The following is a 21,940-nucleotide window of genomic DNA, read 5'->3' on the forward strand; positions in this document are numbered from 1 at the left end:
GGATTTTCAGAGCTGTTGAATCTCCTTTTCCTTGTAGTAGCTAAGCCTGGGTTAATTTGTAATGTTTTTTTTGAGTAATGTACACCAATTGTCTGACACCAAAAAGAGTCTTGGTTATGGATGTGCGTAAGAGAGTGGGAGAGTGTGATGGTGAGGCAGCCCACCGTATTGTTCTTAAATCACATGGTTAAAAAAAAAAAAACATTAAAAAGAGAATCTCGAGACACTGGGACTGCTTTCTTAGCCACAGAACAGCCTCTTCCCACCTCATCAGCTGTTTTATGGTAACAACTCAAGCTATGGGGGAGGCTGCACACATAGGTCATGGATTTTTTGCACTGCAGCTAATTTCCCCCCAAAAGGGACTGGTTGCCTTTTTTGTCAAGTTGGGAGTAGTGAGAGCAGTGGGAAGTGTTGCATATTTTTAAAGCTGCAGCGATTTACCGCTGTAACAGTACCTACCCAAGTCACGAAAGTCATGCTTTAAAAAAAAAAGTGGACAATCCCATTTCTTTGCAGGTTGTACAACTATGCCTTTTTATGGACAGCGCTCATCTGTGTAAAGCTTATACCTACCCAAAGGTATGCAGAGGCAAAAACTTCAATAATAATATTGCCTTGCAACCTGTGTCATATCACTGGGGATCACACTGTCCTAGTTTTGATTCCACTTCAACTCTCAAGTTACTTCACTGAACCATTTACTTGCCAGACTGATGCAGTTAAGCAGTGTTTCCTGATGGTGTGCAGGTTGGGATATAAAGAGACCTACAATTGCAGCCAGGGCTCCCCAGCACCAAGCAGACAATTGGGACTTGATTTATCATAGGGCACCTATATAGCAGGGTAGACAGTTTAAGTTCATAACTGCTGGGGTCCTGGCGGTTTCAACCTCAGTTCCTAGAGGGGCTGTCGTGTCTTCTGGCTTTTCTTCCAGCCCAGCTTCCAGTTACTGAGATCAATTAGCTGGATAACTGGGATGAATGTAGTCTGCCTCTATGGAGACTGCTGCTGTAAATCATTTAACCAGAACTACTTTTCCAGTTTAATGAAAATAACCAGGAGAGGATCAAGGTAACAGAATTCCAGGAAAACAGCCTGGATATCCTTGATGAGTGAGATATGGTGGGTGAAAACTCACGCTCAAAACCACAGGAGCACTTCATGCCCAGGGTGTACTCTCAGCGCTGCTTCCACGTCCAGTAGGCTAAACAGGGGAAACCCCATTGCTATTCATGCCTAGGCCGGGGTAGTCCTAGAGACAGAGAAGCTCAGATGCAGCACGAGGAGGAATTCCCCCACAACTGTAACGTGATCCAGGAGCGTCTAGGCTGGGTTCAGGGAAGTGTGCACGGTGGAGGAAACTACTCCTTAGCCCAATTTGCCTGTTATGATAACACACTGAGGATAAACAGTCACCCAAATTCAAATCACCCTTGCCCCAGGCTGTTATCAATTTTTATTGACCAATATACTTCCATTTGGTAGTTTCCCGTAGATTTGCATTACGCTCCAGATGCCTGCTGTGAGAGGACATGGGAGGCAGGAGGTGAGAGGAAAGATTTTTAAATCCAGGCATCTGGCCTTGCAGATTTCCTGGCCAGCAGCTTTTATGCATCACCCCTACATCATCAACATGGAAACACATCGTTCCATTCAGCATCTCAAGGACCACAGCTCCCTTTTCATCAACCATGTGCCATGCATCATCGATCAATAGCCAGCAAGGGGATTTACAGGTGTAATATATAAAAGAACTGGACAGGGGAGCTCTCCAGGATCAAGGTTGAAACTTATGAGCTTAGGACAGCCATTATGGATAAGAAGAATGTTTTCAGCACTAAAAGCAAGATGCACATTGATAGTGAGCAGCACAAACTTCACAAAAGCCCAGATCCTTATAACTTGTTTTTCCCGACCCATATTTAAATCATGGTGCTAGACCTTGCCCACCAGTCTTCACAAACATCCCATTCATCCTCCACTCTCTCATCTCCTCCTCTATCCCCTCACCCTCTCCACTCCAGATCCGTTATTCCCTTTCTCCTCGCTCGACGTAGTGGTGGAACGAGTGGCCAGGGAGCTCCCAGAATGCACAGTTCCTGACCAACCATCCCCCCACCTCCATTGATGATTTTTTACTTTAATTAAATTAGTCATTGTAATGTCTTGTAGTACATATATAAGGCACTGTATGTTGCCCTTTGGAAGGGAAAAAAAACTAAAACAAAAAAACATTTTGCCTGGGGAAAAGATTACCTGGTGAGTGGCACTGATCTGAGGAAGAAACTGAGGTCAGATTGTTATCAGAGAAGCAATAAGTGCTAATGGATATGAATCATTAGTACAGAGCAGAGCAAAGTTAGCAGTAGAAGAGCCACAAGATTTGAATACATAAAGGAAGCACGTAAAAAAAAAAAAAAAAAAAAAAGTGTTCCCATCAGTGGCGGATGTAGTGTGCAAATTCACAGCTATTGCCATTCTGTGGTTTTGACTGGCCCGTGCAGATGAGATCAAAGTGCCGCAAGAACAGGTCCTGTAAATGTGTTGGGGAAAATTAATACAAATAGAAACGTCTGATATTACAAAGGCTTTTGTTAGCATTATGAAGGCCGATGGAGAAAATGGACAACTAGACTCAAATGGGGAAAGTGCACAAGGATTAGAATAAAATTTAGTATTATTAGTGCATCATAGTAGTCTGGTGCACTTGTATTTGGACACAGAAATAGGGCAAGATTCTGAATCAGTCGTAGTTGTAGTTGTAGGTTATACAGGACCAGAGCACCCGAGCTGAGGCAGGAACACACAGGATACTTAAAAGTTTTCAATCAAAATGTTTAATGCAGAAGTATTAGATTGGTTTTATGATAGGAGATGAGAAATGCATTATTGCACTTCACCCAGTCGGGTGTTGAAAACTGGGCAGAGATCTGATCAGGGTTTTCTTTTGAAGACTTGACCTCAGGGCAAGTCCACAAAATCATTGCAAATCCAAACCGAAACCCTAAAATCGTCCAACTATTTGGGCTTGTGGGGTAAACTGAAAGCATGAAATGTAAAATAAAGCAGTACTGCATACATGAAGCAATGCCTGTACAATTGCAGGCAAATAATAAAAGTCTACTTTCTTTTTTGGTAAATAGACTCTTGCTCTATGAAGTCCAACTTATACAAAATTACCAGACGTGTCGGGCCAGACGAGACACAAAAGTCGATCATACTGAACAGGCTGTGGCAGAGGCCTAACCTTGGCTTGAATGACCGCTAAATACTTTTCTCTATGTGTAGCTGGAAAATATACTGCACCTTCGTTTCCCCCAGCACAAAGAGAAACGCTGCAGCCTCCTCCCATTTTCACCATGCCAGTTCATCCCAGGGGTGTTCTATCTATGGAATTGAGATATGAGCCATCTCTTGAAATCTTTTCTGGCTTCTCTTTGGCTGCCCTCTTGCACTCTGAACCCTTTCGACAGTGTTAGGGTTGACATAGACACTGGGCCACACTGTAGCATTTGGAATGGGTGCTAGCAGTACTGTGGATCATGGTATCTTGCACACAAAAAAATATACATATATATCTAGACATGTCCTCCTCCGCCACCATCCAAAGCAAGGTTTGTTACAATACTTTTGGTAATACACCATAGATATATATATGTATATTATGTATTTATTTCACTGTGGCCATGAAGGATACATAACTTCCATCCATCCCGTTAGAACATAAGAAATCAATTAAAACTGCAACAGACCAACAAAAAAAATTAAACCTCTTTGAAGCAGTAAGCACTTTAGAATTTATTCTTCTTGGAAACAAACTAAACAAAAAAAGAAATTATCTTTTACACAATCTTCATGTTTCATAATGTACAATTCTTGGGAAATAAAATCACAACCCCCGTTTCCACTTTGCACACCTATGATTGTCAAAACTTTTTTTTGCAATATATACACACACATTTGTGTTTTTAGTTTTTTGCATATACCTTATATCTCACAGATGCAACAAATCCAGTCCTTGAGAACAGAAGGCTGGCCTACTTTTCACTCTTCTTGACAGCTCAATTTGTGGTCTGTTCTTTGCGCGATGACCCTCCAAAGGCAAATGGAGACACCATCCAAATAATTTAATCCCTTGGATTTAAATTAATTTCCAAACATTTGGCTTCTCTAAAGGTTTGCTTAAAATCCCATCACAATCGTATTGGGCTATACTGCCAGGACTAGCAGAATCTAGCGTATCTTCAAACAAACTTAGAATGCAACTCCCTCCTTGGATTGGACACTGGGTTCATCTTGGGGTTTATCTGGTCAAATCTTGGCAATCGTCTATACAATCAGCGTTATTGATCTCAAAGGATACAACCGGGGTTTTTTATTTTTGGGAACTATACTGTCCCAGTGTCACCAGGGGGGTCTGCCATGCACTGGACAAAGTCTACTAAGTTCCCACTCCCTACAAGGTAAATCAGTTCAAAAGAAGAGGGGCTTCTTAGCTTTTTTTTTTTTTTTTTTTTAAATGGCCACAGATCAGCATCATAAATAAAGAGTATGTTTCCTTATCATCACAAAAATATATATGTAAACAATTAATAATACAATAAAGCAACACACTGCTTCGTTTCTCAGTTTGAAGGAACAAACCTGACTTTGTTCATTAAATAGAATTGCCTTCATTTAAAATAAGCTACAGTCTTTTGTGGATGAAAAAGTCTGGGAATAAATGTGTTGACATCTACCTCAGATGTGGAAAAGTATACATTTTTTTAATGCAACTTTATAGTTAAGTACGCAACTCCCTCGGACTGTGAAGTACTGCATGGTTCGATCGGTCAGCTTGAAACCTTCAAAACAACTAACACGTCGCTACCAGCCTTAAAATACATTCATTTAAAGACACCATGGTCACATTAAAAGGAGTTTTGCCTCCACTGACAACTAATCAGTTAAAAACATCATACCTCAGTATTCCCGTAACATTGAGCTACCCCTCAAAACACCAAGTGGTTCCCAACCTCCTTCATACGTTTACACAGGACTGGGAATAACTGAAGGAACGGCTGCAGATTTTTTTTCAACGCAAGGAGCGTTTTGGTGAAGGTAGTGGCAAATGCAGAGTAAGATCAGTCCTTCAATCTACACATCAGGATTTTACAAGAGGCTTTTAACTTTACTGTAGGAGTTGGCAATTCCAGTTCTTGAGGGCCACTGGGGGCTGCTGGATTCCAATCCCTTTCCAGTGACAATTAAATAAGTGTAGTCAAATCAGATGAGTTTTCCAGATTTCAGCAGTCACTAACTGAATGCTTCCTGTACAATCAGCGCATTCAGGAACCGAATCACATACCCCTGCTTTAAAGGCTAGGATCCGATTGGCTTAGACACAGAAGTTATGGTGGGGGAAGAGAAGAGTTCAATTCAATTCCTCTTTTTGCTTCGGTCTGCCTTCCAGATCCTGGCTTAACATCCTAGTGATCTGAGCAGCTTTGTAATCAACACACGTGTTAGGCCTACCCACACTGCCCCTGACTGCCAATGATCCCCCCCCCCCCACCCAGATTAGACAAATGCTAAACACAGAAGTGATTTTGCAGCTTGTTAGACAGGACAAGCAGTGGCTATGGGGAGATGGGGACAGCAGATCCTCAGAGCCTCAGACAGGATGACACACAATGAGGGGAAGGCGAGGTCAGAGGTTGGCTCACATCAGCAGCGGATGAAAAAAAAACTCTTCCACAGCCTTTTGAAGAGGGCAACACACGAGTTGGGTGGGGCATACTGCACGATTTTCCCTGCAGCGCTTTAACGCGGATTGTTGCCAGCTAATGGGGCTGCCTGTTACCGCTGACAAAAACAGACACTTTGATCCACATGATCTGTGCTGGAACCACACAGCCAGTTTCTGTGTGCAAAAGGCCTGTGAAAACAGTATCTACTCCTTCTCCTTTAGTACTTTTACTTTGGGAAGCAAAACCAAGTTCACCACTGCTGCACTCCACGTAAAACCTACCAGATCTACATTATGCTTTGCCCTGTGGAGCTCCGGGCACTAGATTCAGCACTGGCACTCAGCCCTGCCCAGGATCATTGGCACCAGCCTGGCACACTAATTCACACTGCACAGCCACCCTACAGCATTGCTTCTATAGAGAACCCAGGACTGTGTGCAGAACTTTCCTGTGTTGCAAACCTCTGAATATAACCTTCGGTTTCTACAGGTCACCGTTAGTCCCACTAGAACCATTCCCAACACCAACCCCAATCCTCGTTATACTTGTACCACGAATACTTGGTGGGGTCATCGGAGAGAGATTAAAAACAAAAAAACAAGTTTTCCTTTGGCCAATCTGAAAGTAACGATTCCACAGAAAATAAAAGAAACCGACCAAAGAGAGAGGGAGAAAAAATAAAAAGAATGTTGGTTTACTGTGTAATAAGTGTCAGGTATGGCTACGTTTCCCCAAGTTGCAACAAGGTACACAAAGCACCCCCCCTTCCCCAATCTCTGTTCTGTTACTTTTCTGCCTTCATTTCTTCTTCAAACTCCCTCTGTTTCAGCTCTGCGTGGTGTGTGTTTTGTCCCCAGAGACAGGGATGCCCACAGAGAGAGAGAGAGAGAGAGAGAGAGAGAGAGAGAGAGAGAGAGAGAGAGAGGAGAGAGAGAGAGAGAGCACTTGTGAGCGAGCGTGCTTGTGTGTGTGTGTGTGTATATATATATGTCTATGTGTATACTGTAGGGGAGCCACTCAGCGCTGAAAAGGCCGGCGCACTTTCTTGCGGCGCCTGGGTTTGCCACATTCGGTCCTGGAAGCGCTCTCTGGGCGCGACGGTCCTGGGGGGAAGCCAGGGCCGGGATTCGGGGAGGTAGGGAGGTTGGAGGTCGAGGTGCTGGCAGAACTGAAGGGGTTGGGACCGCCCGGTGCCCCTGGGTAGGAGGCGGGTGGCGGTGGAGGGAAGAAGCCCCCATTGGCCATTCCGTTGGGGGCACCCTGGAAGATGCGGTTAAAGAAGTCCTGCAGGTCAGCCGCCGAGCCGGGGCCGGGGCTGGGTCCTGGTCCTGGTCCTGGTCCTGGTCCTGGTCCTGGGGGGCCCTCCGAGGGGGTCCTGCACATACAGATGCAGAGAGAGAGATCAAGAAAAGGAATGAGGGAGTTACTTACACTGTACTCTGAAATTAGAAGTAGAAAGTGAGAGAACTTAATAACCATACTAAACTTACATTAACACACAGTACCGATAGAAGGTGTAAATCTAACAGATAAAGAAACTATTCCAGAAAATAATAAATCAGACTCAAATTATCATCAAATAATTATCGAACCAAAACCATCATCTACCAGAAAACCCAGAATGACACCGTTGATACTATGGAACATGACATAGAAGCCCACATAGGAGTCTGAGGCCTCCATGAATCTCTCTCCAAAAAACATGTCTGAGCAACAAATAGATTAAAGACTTGAGCATAATTTTAAAAGAAACCAAAAGCGCCAATAAACCGCTGACCTACCAAAGCGACACGCTGAGAGAGTGGAGTCTGCGGAAATAAAATAAAATAAGCTCTCTGGTTTGGACTAGATGATGAATGAGGTGGAGGCCCGTGTCAGTCAGGAAGATGATCTAAAGGCCAGAGACCAAAAAACCCTGGATGTACATGGTATAAGTCTAAAGAAAATTAAGAAAATCGAAGACTTTGAGAACAGACATCAATATTCTGGGGGCATTCAAAAACTCAAGAATTGGCTGGCATGCAGACGCGTCACAGTGGCACCAAGAGGGCAGATTTGTTTGCGTACTGAACAACAGTAATGGATGAGTATGCATCTTGTATCTTGGGGAAACAATGGCAGGGATTACATCAGGCAGGTCACCGGCAATGGTCAGCTGCAGAAATGTGTTAGTCAGAAAGTGCTGTGAAAGTTATGAAATACCACTATTTTGCAACAAAAGCAACTGTGTGAAAAGTGTATTGGTTTAAGGGAAGTGATGCAAGCTGTTACAATGGTAAAAATGAATCACCAGCAGTTCCGATCCTTGTAGGTAGAAGTGGATGCAGAATATGTAGATGTGATTATATATATATATATATATATATATATATATATATATATATATATATATATATATATAAAAAAAGTTTAGTGGTTTATTACAGGCACAGTGCTTAAGCGACACTTTGACCTTTGTTTGGAAATAAAAGGTTTCCCAGCAGACAAAGGGGGAGATGTGCAACTTTCTTCAAATTAAAAATGGCTCTCTGACCTTGCATTTCCTTGTCAACATCACTGCTTAATCATCTGAATCTGCTTATTCATCTACCAGTTATTTGACATTAAGGCTTTTCAGCCAAAACTTCAGCGACTAAAATGCCACATAACAGCTGGCAACCACCTTGGACTCTAACCACGCATATAAGAAGTGCACCACGCAGAGCTCGCTGCCACCGAGACAGCAGCAGAGAGTGCTGCTTTCATCACAGATCTACCGCAGGAGTTCAACTGTTGTTTTGATTTTTGGATCAAGGAAAACTTTTTAATTTGCATATGCAACTAAGAGATTTTCCTCCCAGGTACAAAACTTTGGGAACCCCTGCTCCATACATTCACACATCTCTCAATGAAGAGGAACACCGTACCTTGCCATTTAGAGTCGGATTACACTGTACAAGAGCTCACAAAAATAAGTAATGCAACAGTTTCTGATTACAGAAGGTGGTACACAGCTTCCGTGAGGGACAAATTACTAGCTTATTACTACAGCCCAATTGCATCAATAAATAGTTAAAATTAAGCTGCTTCTGGATACAGATACAGGTGGGAGTTTCTCATAGCAGAGTACTTTGTGCAGCCAGGAAATGTCAGTATTTCTTCTACCATTATACAAGCTCACAAAAAAAAGCAAACAAACAAGTGCACCTGCTCCACCCCAAACTCTCGACAACACACACACACACACCCACCCCCACAACAATTCAGTAACGGACAACCCTGCCTATGACACTTTCTGGGGGTATATGCATATAATCAGTTCAGTGGAGATCGGACCTCCGTGAAGTTGATTCCTTATTTTTTACTATTCCAAAAATAAGTAATGGTTAATCATTACTTATTTGTGATTTCCAATAAAAAGCATGGTTATTTTGGTTATTGTTATTGGTTAATGTTTATTTTGTGTGTGTGTTTCAGGGTTTGCAAAACATAAGTAATGGTTACTCATTCCTTATTTCAGATATTGGTAACTTATTTATTTATTCCTGCTTCCCATTTTTTTTTTTTTTTTTTTTTTTAAATAAGTAGTGGTTACTTATTTATTAGGTCCTGTTTTATTTTTTGTATGTTTCTTTAACATTGATGTATTTTGCGATTTTGTGGTGAGCCACAGGTTTTAATAAACCAGGTTGTGATGCTTTAACCACACTCACCGAGGTCAGTGTCCTATTTTAACACTTTTTACAATGCACACAGTTTAAGTAGGGTCCACTCTCCATGAAGGAGCAACGAAGAAAACTAAAATCATAATCTTTCAGAAAACAGCCAGATGTCAGGAAGACACCACTTCACTCTGGGAAACACTGCCCTGTAGCACAGGGCACTCCACACACACCTGGGCCTGACCATCTGTGCGTCAGGGAGCTTTAACCTCCTGGCAGGGAATTAACTAAAAGGAAAAGCTTCCATAACATCAATAGGGGGTTAAACAAAACAAATAGATCAGTCAGAATCTGGCCCAAAATACTTGACAGTTTCATCCAACCAGTAGCTCTCACTGAACAGAACTACACAATAAGGAAGAAACACCCATTAGAAACCATGCACGGAGAGTTCAGTAAAATCCCAAAACTGCATGCAAGGCTAAATTAGGACAATACCTGCTGCTCGTACCCATTCAGAAGAAAGCACTAACATCATGGATGCACCGGCAGGCGACTCGCTGCAGTACAAGGCCCTGAAAGCCCAAGAGCTCAGCCCAGAGAAGAGTCCTCTCAGTCAGCTAGCACTGACCCCTAACAGTAATAACTAGCTTCAGATCAGCACTGCTCTATCTGGAACATTGGGACAAAATAACTAAAGAAAATCTATTGCTAAGCAAAGAATACAGAGTTGGCAGAAATGCAAAGCAGAGACGCATCATGATGAAATACAGGCTCGGTGACCACGGCCTGACAATATAAACAGGCCGACACAGGCTAACCTGGCTGCCCAGAGAGGATCGGCGCTGTGGTCACTGTTAGACAGGAGAGGTGGAGACTGAGATACAATCTCTCCTGCACAAAATACTACCTCACAAGGGAAACACGCTTTAATCAAATCTGCAGGTCCCTCCTGCACTTCACACAAATTACTTGGTCAAAAAAGCCTTAACTAAACTACACTCAGTTGATCCTGAGAACATGTTATTTAAAAAAAACACAGTAAAGTTAATGACTAACTGGTACACTGCTCCAAATCTCCCAATTGCACTTTAAACAGCGACCTTTTCATGGAAAGGAATTACGGACACAAAATGCATGCTTAGTCTGGCAGATTTCTAGTTCTTCACTGAGATTTCTGAGAAGGCAGAATTAAATGCCGAATGAATGTAGGCTGGGACTGGCCTAAACATTGGCAGTAAGCAGGCATTGTGAAGGAGCTGGTGTAGATGTTGGAGCAGGGGTTTTAAACTCAGTTCCTGGAGGGCAACGGTGTCCAATTAGAGAACCTGAATGACTGAATTAATGTTTTTGTTTTAATCCATTAGATGGATCCGATATTACTGTAGGGATGTGGGACAGACGCTGGGACTGACCTGTGCCGGCCGGTGCTACTGTTGGTCTTGGAGCCGAAGGAGATGTGATAGGGCACCCGGTGAGTGTCTGGGGAAATGCCAATCCTCTGGCAGCCTGCCCACTCTGCCAGGAGAGAGGAGAGAGAGAGAGAGAAGGTGGGGGTAGAAAGAAGGATCAATAAGATTAATTAACCACTAAGCACTTGAGTCATTAAACACAAGAACCAGGGTCCCTGCATGGCCTGACTGCTGACATATCCAGAGGAACATAGCTGGCCACCCCTATGTCAGAGAGTGAGTGAGTGAGGCAGGGCAGGGATACCTGTAATGTCGTAGACCTTGCCATCCATGAGGGCAAAGTAGGTGATGCGCAGGCCCAGCAGGCTGGACTCGGCCCAGAAGTCCCCCTCTTCAGCGCTGTGTCTCTTGTTGCACTCAGCACAGAACCGGGCCTGGCTGGGCTCCCGCTCCATCTCAAAGCGCCTGGAGAGACACGGACACAGGGCCGTCAGGGGCAACTACCACCAGCTCCCTCCCAATTCAAATTCTTTATCATATTTTCATGAATCTGTATTAGTTTGAGTGGTTGTTGCATTTTTAAATCCAACTAGGGAGATCTGTTCTTTAATAGTCTTGCCTTTCACACACTGATCGAGCGTTGGGGACTCTAGCAGGTTCTGTATCGCCTGACAGAAGGCAATTTTCAACAACACTAATCTGCGACTCTTTCCCAGATCTCCATACTTTCTTTGAGACTGGGAATATCGATGACAATTCTTTCCAGCTCAAGCAAGTAGTACCATCAGGAAAAAATAGGCACCCTTATATAGATCTGGAACATCAAAAATAGTGTTGTATTTATTTAACCCCTCTTAAGAGCAGGGATGCAGTCTTACTTGTGTTTGCCCTCACACTTGCTGCACATCATGGTGTTCATCGCCTCCTTCAGGTCATCTTGCAGTTTGCTGAGGAATTCATTCATCGACTTGGATAACTCTGTCTCTGCCATGCGCTTCCTGATGGAGACACACAGACACAGTCATTAGAACTACTCAGTGTGCCGCTGTCTAATTCTTCAAGTGTAAACGATTCTCAATACCAAATGTCGCTAGTGACAGCAGGAATAACCATCAGAAGTGGGCAGCCCTAACATACAGGCCGCGCTCAGTGTGGCAGTGCAGGGGGCTCTTACAGATCGTACTCCCGACGGAGGTCTGGGTTGCTCACGATGTCCCAGGCAGCTCTCAGGACCTTGAAAGCCTCCCCAGCCCCCGGGTGCTTGTTCTTGTCTGGGTGGACCTGCCGCAGGCCAACAGAGAGAGGAAGGACGAGAAGGTTGGGGTTAGAAAGGGGGTGAGGGGAAATGGGTGACACAGAGAGAGGAAAGGTGTGAGTGAAGGAGAAGGGGGGGAGTGAGAGACAGATGTAATTTCTGCAGTGACATTACATTTTTTCCTACATTTGCTTTTGACAGTGTTGGGGCCCCCTCTTGTGGAATTTCAGGGTACTACAAACTAAAATATGAACATTGCAATCACCCATCTCTGAGCTTGTGCTCTCAGTTTTCAACCCAACTCCATCCAGCAGAAGCCTTGGTTAATGCCAACGTCACTAACCGATAATATCAGTATGGAAAAGTAACCTATTGCATTCCTTAATTTAGCCATAGCTATACAACACACTGTGAGGGCAAAGAACACAATTGCTTTAATACAAAAAGGAGCTCCCCCTGGTGGATCAGTCAGGCATTCGCAGGCCTACAGCTCACAAACCTTTCCACAGACACCTGTCTGCCCAGCAGGTGCAACACACCTGCTGACAATAATGAAGGCAAGCTCTATAAAAGGAAGAGCAGGCATTATCTAATCACAGCACACCTGAGGGGAAACACAGGAGGGTTGGATTGTGCGATTGCTTGGCTTTGACCATGCTTTGTTTTGAGACCCCAAATTGGATATGGACCCTGGACTGGACCCAGACTACAAATACCTTTATTGACCCCCTCGACCACAAGCCAGCCTCGCCATTGTTGCTGTGTTAAGCATTTTACTCGGTAAGCTGAATAGCAGCCCAAGGCTAGCTATGGACTGCGCTCCACTGTTAGTCAGTGCCCACGCCCGGACTGGGTTTTAGGTTAAAGGTCATATTCCCGCAATGGGGGGCCAGCCAGCTGCTCCAACAGTCAGGTTCATAATATAATATACACAAACTCAGCAGGATTCAGAAGTAGATTTAACAAGATTGGAAATAATATTGGAAAGATGCAGAGAATATGAGCATCCTCTGTGCCTGGGGTTTATTGACTACCAGAAAGAATTTGATTCAATATATACACTTAGTCATCAGAGCTCTAAGAAATCAAAACATCGAGAAAACATAACTCCTTAAATATATCTACAATGCAACATCAGTAAATTGACTCTACCAAGACACTGACTAAATCAAAATCTGCAAAGGAGTACATCAAGGAGACACAATCTCCCCAAAACTCTTCACGGCAACTTCTGATAAAGCATTCAACACTTCGGACTAAAACTTGTTTAGGGATGGGTTTAACACTAGAAGCACTGACATTTCATATTAGGCTACCTAGTATAAGCACCAAAACCAGTCAAATGGACCAATATTAAATCTCATTTACTTCCTATTACTGGGTATGAGATTTACAGATTTCGTGGCGACTTCAAACACTCCTGCTGGGGCTGGCATGAAAACAGATTTTCAACAGGAATCACTTGGTTTTCCATAAGACACCAACATCACCCTCCAGACTGCACTCACAATTTCAACTGCACTTAGACTAGGATTCCATACAAGAAACAAATAAAACCATAATCATACACACTTTAGAGCCATCAGCAAACCCCACGGCCATTCAACCAGAGGGGTCTTCCACTGAAGGCTTTATTGGCAGCTCATCTGACTGAGCTCCACAACAACAGCTGCAATCACTGAGCATAACCCACCCCCTTAACCCAGAGAGATGGCATCAAGGCGCTCTTACTATGGCCTGTTTAGATGTCCATTTCATTAGACAGCTAGAGCAGGGCCCGGCCTCTTCATTTATAACCACATTCTTCAGAGGCCTATTTCAGGCATATTTAATGCCTTCTGGTTTTTGGTATATCCAAACTGCCAGCTACTTATTTCATTCAATTGTTGAGCTTATTTTTTGCTGTGTGTTCAAGGTATTCAGTGTCAGATGATTTAGACACACAGAAAGCCTGCAGGACTTTGACTCTCTAGCAACAGGGTGGGCCATGACTAACTTCTGAATCAAGCTGTTCAGAACAGACAACCAGACTATTGCCAAAATCCCCCACTGTCTAGCCATAAGAATGTAAATCACCTGTCCCGCTCCTCTTCACCAGCAGACCCCACAGACTTCTGCGCTTTGGAATTCATTAACAGTTATCAGCACAGTACTACTGCACCTGGGTCTCTGTACTATTTTGTATAAGTTTGTAATCCCTCTCTACACAAGAGAGAGGTCCCCTGGAGAGTCCGAATGCAGCAGGCTTTACGGCTCAGTATTAAACCCATGCCATTTCCCATTTATAAAGACTCCAAAAAGCTTGGCTTTCAGCTCAATGGAGCTCCAAACTCTCAAGGCCCAGAAAAGACTAAGGGGCTCAGTTACTTGACTGCTAATTAACCAGTGTTTCCAGTCTTTAAAAGTTGGCCAATTTAGGAATTTAGGGTGGACATACAGAACTGGACTGGGAAGCCAGGGCTTGACATCATTGGTTTAGTACAGTTGCAAAAGTATAAATAAATAAATAAATACATACATACATACATACATAAATAAATAATATATAAAAAAACAAACATCAGCTATAAAATAGTGACCGAACTGTCTGCCCCCCCCAACCCCCAGTGCACAGCTCCCTCACCAGCACTGCCAGCTGCCGGTATGCTCTCTTCAGCTCGCCGTCGGTGGCGCTGGTCTCCACTCCCAGCACCTTGAAGGGGTCCAGCTCCTCCTCAGGCAGCTGGGCCAGCGCCAGCAGCCTCTCCAGCTCCTCCCCAGGCTGGCAGCGTCCAGTTCCGCCTGGGGAATCTGGGGCAGAGTGTGATGAAAAGGAGGAGGAGGGGGATGAAGAGAGGGTGCCCCACCTCAGTGCAGTCCTGAATTTCGCCCAACCCCCCACCAGTATCGCCCAGGCTCTGCTCTGCCAGAGTGCCTCCCAGCCCCGGCCCAGCCTGCCCCCGCACAGCCTCTCCAGTGCCCCCCCAGCCCAGCGCAGGCCCCCCGTGGCACACAGGAGAGCCAGGCAGAGCAGCGTGAGGAGGGTGCCCAGGACACGGCGCCCTCCACTAGCCAGGCCACGCCCCATGTCCCGCAGGGCCCCCACAGTCCACCGGCCCCTCTCAGCTAGGACACTCCCCCAGAGCCCGGCTTCCCGCCGGAGAGTGCCAATGTCCGTAGCTTTGCAGAGCAGTTGGGAGCCGCAGATGTAGAGCAGGGTCCCTGCGACCTCCACCCCCTCCCCGCAGCGATGGGCGAACAGCACAATCAGGTCCACCAGTATGCGCAGGCAGGCTTCTCCCCGCGGCCACACCCAGTCCCACAGCAGCTCACGGCTTAGTGGCAGGCCTCCCCACCCCGAGGGGCCCCGGGAACGGCCCTGCTGGCTGTGGTGGTGGTGGTGGTGGCCATTGTTCCTGCGTCGGGCCTGCTTATGCCTCCCGCCCGAGGACGCCGCCGCCTTGGAAGAGGATGACTCCCCCAGGCCTGGCCGCTCCCTCTCCCTGCCTTTCTGCCTCTTCCCTGCTCGTTGAGGGCCCGAGAGCCCATTCACCCTTGCCTCTCGTCCCCCCTCCTCCTCTTCCTCCTCTTCTTCTTCTTCCCCCTCCTTCTCCGATTCCTCCTCTGACAGCTCTTTATGTTCTTTGCCGTCCCCTTCCACACTCCCTCCATCCACCTCACCAGAAGGAAGGCGTTCGCAAATAGGGGGCTCACTGAGAGACTTTGGTTCCAGATCCCCTCCCGAAACTGGGCTCCGATCCCCAGCTTGCACCCCGCCCTCTGGGACCCCATTGGGTAACGGGCCCTTCAAGGCGTCGGCCTGCTTTGACCGCTCTGTTTCCGGGAAGTCATCCAGATAGGCCTTGGAAGCCAGGCCCTCCCTTGCCGTCTCCTCCCAGAGCACCCCCTGGGCCCTGCAGGTCTCCACCGTCACCGATGGCTGCTGGTGCTGGGCCTGAGAGTCTGTCCCGTCCCCTGGCTCTGGGGAGGGTTCAGTGCACAGCGAGTGGGGAAGGGGGGAAAGGCCATGGCACACTCCATTGCCCACCCCCCCACCAGTCGGCAGTGGCTCCTCTGCTAGGGTGCTCTTGCTGGCATTGCGAGCCTTCTTATCCATCGCAAGCTTTGAGTCCTCCAGCCTTCATGATCCACCCATGCTCATCTGCCACACACAGAGAGGAGAAGAATGTTTTTATATTTGTAAATGTAAAATACTACTACCTAATAAACAGTATTCACAGAGAGGAGAAGGTCGGAACACAGGGAACCACACAAAACAAAACAAAAACCACACAAATTAGAAATGCTTTGTACTCATTTTCCATTAAGACCTGCCAGTCAATAACTTTTGTAACTAATAAATCACTTTTACACTTAACCACATTAGCCACTGATCAAATACATTGAGCAATGGCCTAGGGTGTATTAAGGCAGTAAAACATGGACAAACAAAGTGTTGCGAGGGAGACGGAAGCCCTTTTGACTGAGCAGGGGAGATGCACAGAGAGAGAGCGTGGGGGGAAACAAAGGGAAACGGACTGCACATGGGTGACAGAGAAAGCTGATTCAAAAGCAATCGGGTACACCACAATTTTGAGAACAATTGTGTAGACTGTATTCCACTGACGATCTCCAATAAAAACAGTGACGTTTCAATGTTATTATTTATTGTTCTTATCCTAAATGAGAGAATAGCCCCTTGCATGAACACAATCTGGGTCATTAGTGTCTCATCTGGAAACAATGGCTCCTTGGGTGGAGCAGACAGGGACACGAGAAGTGGGTGGCATGATGTAGTCTAAAAAGAGTCGAAGGCCAAAGACTCAGATTCAATTATAATTCCCTACTTGGCCACACAGAAAACAAAAGCAATTCTTATCTGCACCACAGGGACGCATTTTTGCAATCTCAATCCACACACTGCCAGTACGGTGCAGGACCAAAGCAGCATCCATGCACTGCCAATAAAGGCCTAGGCTGAGCAATCTTATGACTATGAGAATTATTGTTACAATTGTTATTCTTTTATTTCCCAGAGGGTTATTTCTTTTCTTTTTGTTTTGGTCAAACCCTTCACTCAATAAGGATGTGTACACAATTTGTTTTACATGAGGTTAAGGTTACATAAGGAAAGAGTAGTTATAAAACAAAATAGCAAATATTTAAAGAGCCTCTCCAAACCAGGACTAGGTTGACTATCCCTAAACACGTGGTTTAGAAGGCAAAGTACTACAGTCATGACAGGACTCTACTGTGTTTCATTTGCTGTGTGTTGCTAAAATAACACACACAAACCTCTGTAAACATGGACGTAATGCTCAGTTGAAAACTACAGTTTTCATTAAATGTGTCTTATCAAAGCCAAAGGCATGGTACACCTTATCTTAGAGGTTTCTAGTGATCATTTGCAAAATAATGTCTTTTTATCTTGCACACAGTGGTCTGCCTGTTCCCAGCGCTGTTTCTATCCAATTTCCAAAAGTACTCTAGGTGCTTTGCAATTGACACCAGCGAAAAAGAAGTTTGAATATGATCATAAACGGCAGCGAAGTCGCCATTGTTTATTGAATAAACTACATTAAACGATGGACCATTGACAGTCACTTAACAGACCGGTTAGACAAACACGTTGCATTGGTATAGCAACCGGGAGGATATTCAAATGCACTGCAACCCAAACTGTATTCTATCAATTTCTAATATTTTGAATGCAAATGTCACTGCTTAAAATAACAGTAAACCTACCAGTATCAACCATTACGAATGTGTAGGTGCAATTCTAGTAAATACTTTATGCAATGGATATTTCTATAGCCCATTCGTCATTAATACTTAACACGTCTTGTTCTGTACTGTGTCCTACGGCACGCTTTATAATTTCGCCCTCTTGTACTGTGTCACAGCAACTCAGAGGTACTCTAGTGTAACCTTTATGCTGCTTAATGCACAGGATTAAACGGCTAAGGACACGCATGCGCATTGTGGCACCACTAAACACAGCCTCCGCAACGCTGTTATATACAATTTAAATACCATTTAAAAAAGAACAAGACGCTTCCTTTACTGGGCGCATCCCCATATACTGGAAACGAAACCTCAAATGTGCAAGAAGAAAAGAGAAAACAAGAAGAATAAAAACAAGCAAAACTTACTTTCCCCGTGCATTGGCCGGGAGACAAGGTGACATTTTCAAGAACATGCAGTTTATCGTCGGCATCCAAGAAAATGTATATTAACTAAAAGTGCTGGTTTTTGTTTTGTTTGTTTTTTTAAAAGGGAAGAAACCTTCGTCATGGGGGGACACCGAGCCGAGGGCGAGCGGTCTGCCCGGACACAGACACAGCAGCGCGGCTCCGGCCAGGCTGAGAAAGCGCCGCGGCGGCCCGGCCTCTATATTTACACGGTCTTTTTCTAAAAGCTTGTCTCGCTGTCTGTCTCTGTCTCTCTCTCTCTCTCCCTCTCCCCCTCTCCTCTCCTCTCCTCTCCTCTCCCGGCTCTTCCTCACTCCGCTTCGGCTGCCCCTCCTGCTACAGCTCCTGTTGTTGTTTGTCTTTTTCTCCCATTAACTTCCGGGGGCAACCGCCGAGCCAACCGCCACGGCCAAACTTCAAAGCTGGTTTCCGCCGTGTTGAGCTCTTAACACCCCCTGTGCAGACGCCAGAAACGCGGCGGCGCCGATGTTATCGAGGGCGTCCAGAGAGAGATGGTGCGAGTGAACCGGAGCAGCTGCCAACGTGAGAAACACACTGGGCATCCGCTCAGTAAAACAGCAGCATGCATACCCCGTCTCCCTCACATGCAGGATGGATTGCACACCGTTTGGGGTTAGGCCTACAGTGTGTACAGTACTGAATCTGCAATACTGCATGTTAGCAACAGAGGCCGCTGTTGAATTTAAAGTTATGAATAAATGTGACTACAGTTCAAATGAACAACAAAATGCGTATATCACTCGATTTTCCCAAGCGACCTTTGATTCTGGTTTCATTGTAGTCGGTCTGTAAGTCAGTATTGACCTTTAGCCTGTAATGAGGGAGAAGAAATGCACACAGTGTTCCTACTGCTCTGTGGTGTTTTAATGAGAGGACTTTTCATTATGCATCTACAAAGGCAGCAAGCACAGTCTTTTATTAAAAACAAGCTAAATCAATAATCCACAACAGTCATTTAGTCAACCATAAATAAAGATGGTACAATGGACCTGCTCTTTAGAGACTTGTTCATAAAATACAGAGCATCTAAACATGGTAGAATCACTAGTTTCTACTTATCAGGCTCAGGGAGAAACTCTTTCTGATTTAAAACTTTCTTAGGTATTTAGTAATCTGGCCTAAAGACTGTTGAATCTGCATTTAAATTCATAAGAATTCTTCACATAATTTTAAATGGATTGTAAATACTACTCCATTCACTAAGATACCAGTTCATATAACATATAATCTTAGTCAAACTAATCTGCTCAGGCTCTTCTTGTTCTTAGACATGTAATGATGAATATATATTATATTATTGCTGTGTTTATGTTATTATATTAACTGTACTCCTTTGTTTCACCCTTGTTAAAATCAAATTCATATGCATACAACTTTCACTGCCATGCTGACTTGACGCTTGTTTTTCTTAAGACACACACGAAAAGAAGTATGACAAAACACCTGAAAAGGAATTAAATGCATTTTATTTTATAGCTTTGGGTGGAAAATTTACAGAGACAAACTTCTCTGGAAATGGGACATTATATTAAAGATCTGCATTTGTATTTAGTTTTGCTAGTGAAGGGATTAGATTCATAGTTCACAATTTCAACAACCCAGCATTATTTGTATTTAAATACAGCTGCCCCCGGTTTGGTCACACTTTTCCACGATCTGGGTTTATGTAAACCAGTTAGATTGAGATCAATGTTGAGGTCCCACATTAATGCTGGAACTCGCTCACAAATCTGGCACCAGGTGCTCAATTACTCCCAGTCAAACCAATAAAAACTGCATCGTTCCTTTGTATCACCTGTAGAAGTTGTGAAATATGAAAATTGTGCATATGAATCTGTGCCGTTTGCTGCTTCTCTCTGTACTCTCCAAAAACTAATAAAACAAATCTAATCTCTCCTGATCCTTCCTGAAAGACTTTTTTTCCTGCATATTAAAAGGAAGTCAAAGTAGCAATCGTTTAAGGATTTGACAGTTAAAACTTAGGAAAGTGGAAAGATTTTTCGGTATGTGGATGAAATCAAAGTAACACTAACACAAACAGACATGTAGAGGTGTGGAGTAGCAATAAGGGGTCTGGACTCCTGAGCAGAGGGTTGGGGTTCAATCCCAGGTGGGGGACATTGCTGTTGTACCCTTGAGCAAGGGAATGTACCCAGACTGCTCCAGTAAAAACCCAGCTGTATAAATGGGCAATTGTATGTAATGTGATGTATTGTCTGCTAAGAAATATAATGTATAAAAGAGAAAGATAGGTGTGGATTAATAGCTTCCCAAGTACAACTATAGTACTATGTGGAATAGGAAGGAGGGGATTGATTTTTTTTTTTTTTCTTTGAGAACTGAACACAGCGAGTCAGTCAAAGGTCATTTAAAATAATTTATTTGTATCCAAACCTTTCAGTAAGAAACAGTGGATCTGATATGTACATTACCCACCCCAATGTGTGAAAATATTAAAATTATATACATACAATTTACAATCTTCACAAAATTCAAAGAAAAGCAAAAATGAAAGTATTTTAACCTCCGCAATGAAACGACAGCGATGCTCTAAGACATCTTAGGATTTCTACCACCACAGTATACCTCAGTGGAGCGTCAGTCAGATCCTGGATGGCTACAGTCTAACTGGGGTTTTAGAGTGCTTTAAAAAAACGACAAAAACCAAAACCAAAACCAAAAATCTGACTATCAGCTGTAAAAGACAAAAGCTGAAAATGTTCAATAGAATGAGGGAGAGCTCCTGTTGGCACAAAAACCAGAATAGAAGACACTGTAGGAGCCCAGGACTGGAGCTGGGGTCCGACACCCCTGTAGTAAAATTGCCCAAGCTTCTATACTAGATAAACAGCACCGCTTTGCAAGGGCTCACACCCCTTCCAGACCCCAATTAACAGATTGCTTTCAATAATCAGATTTAAAGCAAATGCAATTATCTAAAGTGACTTAAATAGACTATAGACACCTGGCACAGGGATACTTCCAAGGTTCTCTAAATCTACACAGAAGGGCCTCAGTTCTACCTTCCAAAGCACAGAGAAGTGGAGTGACATGCATATGGGAACATATGGGCCCTTGTATTGAGCTGGGACAAAGTGCAATGGCAGGTCTCGAATTTCTCTTTGCTCGATCATGAGAAAATTAGACAAATTAGATTGTACTAGATTATAAGAAGGGCGTCTAGAGAGAATAGGATGTCCGTTTTCACCAGGTTGCTGCTTCAGGCTGTAAACATCAATGTGAAGCCAGTGAGCGAGTTGTAGATTCTTCTCCAGCATAGAGGAAATGTGCATATTCACCTGGCAAAGGGATATGGTCAACTCGGACTCTGAAGCCACCAGCGCTTTGCTTTGGCAAGGATGAAGTCAACTTTTGTCAGGTGCATCTTTCGAATACTTATAAACATAGCCTCTGTCAAGTTCAGATCTGTAGTTTACAAATAGAGGGTGAGATTTGATTTCAATTGGCAATTTATCTTAAAAGTTAAAAAATAATAAATGCCAATTGAGTTATCAAACACTAACACAGAGAGATGTAGACAGCACACACACAGGCAGGCAGGTCATGTGTGGGACTTGCAGTGTGAAGAAATCACAATAGTAGGAAATAGGATGACTGATTAAACCAATGGGGAAAAACACAAACAAGAACAATGTAAACATGGGTAAAGCTTACCGACAAACACGTCTGTGGATCAAGCATGGCAGCC

General features: G+C 44.2%; 1 protein-coding gene and 1 long non-coding RNA gene across 2 annotated transcripts; one reads left to right on the forward strand and one right to left on the reverse strand.

The window, feature by feature from the left end:
- Nucleotides 1-2,824: 2,824 nt before the first annotated feature.
- Nucleotides 2,825-18,311, reverse strand: dnajc14 (DnaJ (Hsp40) homolog, subfamily C, member 14). The gene is made up of 7 exons (XM_066708221.1): nt 18,172-18,311; nt 14,664-16,181; nt 11,960-12,066; nt 11,664-11,783; nt 11,090-11,250; nt 10,789-10,891; nt 2,825-7,107 (listed from the first exon to the last, which is right to left on the reverse strand). Exons 2-7 carry the CDS (start codon nt 16,134-16,136, stop codon nt 6,750-6,752), a joined length of 2,322 nt encoding a protein of 773 aa, XP_066564318.1. The 5' UTR covers nt 16,137-16,181; nt 18,172-18,311; the 3' UTR covers nt 2,825-6,749.
- Nucleotides 17,870-20,131, forward strand: LOC136752703 (uncharacterized). Its single transcript, XR_010817340.1, has 2 exons — nt 17,870-18,199; nt 18,296-20,131. It is a non-coding gene; the product is annotated as an uncharacterized LOC136752703 (long non-coding RNA).
- Nucleotides 20,132-21,940: the final 1,809 nt, after the last annotated feature.

This window comes from Amia ocellicauda, chromosome 7 (genome assembly GCF_036373705.1).
Source record: "Amia ocellicauda isolate fAmiCal2 chromosome 7, fAmiCal2.hap1, whole genome shotgun sequence".
Lineage (NCBI taxonomy): Eukaryota > Metazoa > Chordata > Actinopteri > Amiiformes > Amiidae > Amia > Amia ocellicauda.

What these genes read in the sequence shown, in the direction of transcription:
- dnajc14 (XM_066708221.1), bottom strand. Translation starts at nt 16,136, where the DNA reads ATGGATAAGAAGGCTCGCAATGCCAGCAAGAGCACCCTAGCAGAGGAG. An exon ending in CTCCGTCGGGAGTACGATCT is followed by an intron (nt 11,784 to 11,959) that starts GTAAGAGCCCCC and finishes TGTCTCCATCAG; the next exon opens with GAAGCGCATGGCAGAGACAG. An exon ending in AGTAGCACCGGCCGGCACAG is followed by an intron (nt 7,108 to 10,788) that starts GTCAGTCCCAGC and finishes CTGTATGTGCAG; the next exon opens with GACCCCCTCGGAGGGCCCCC.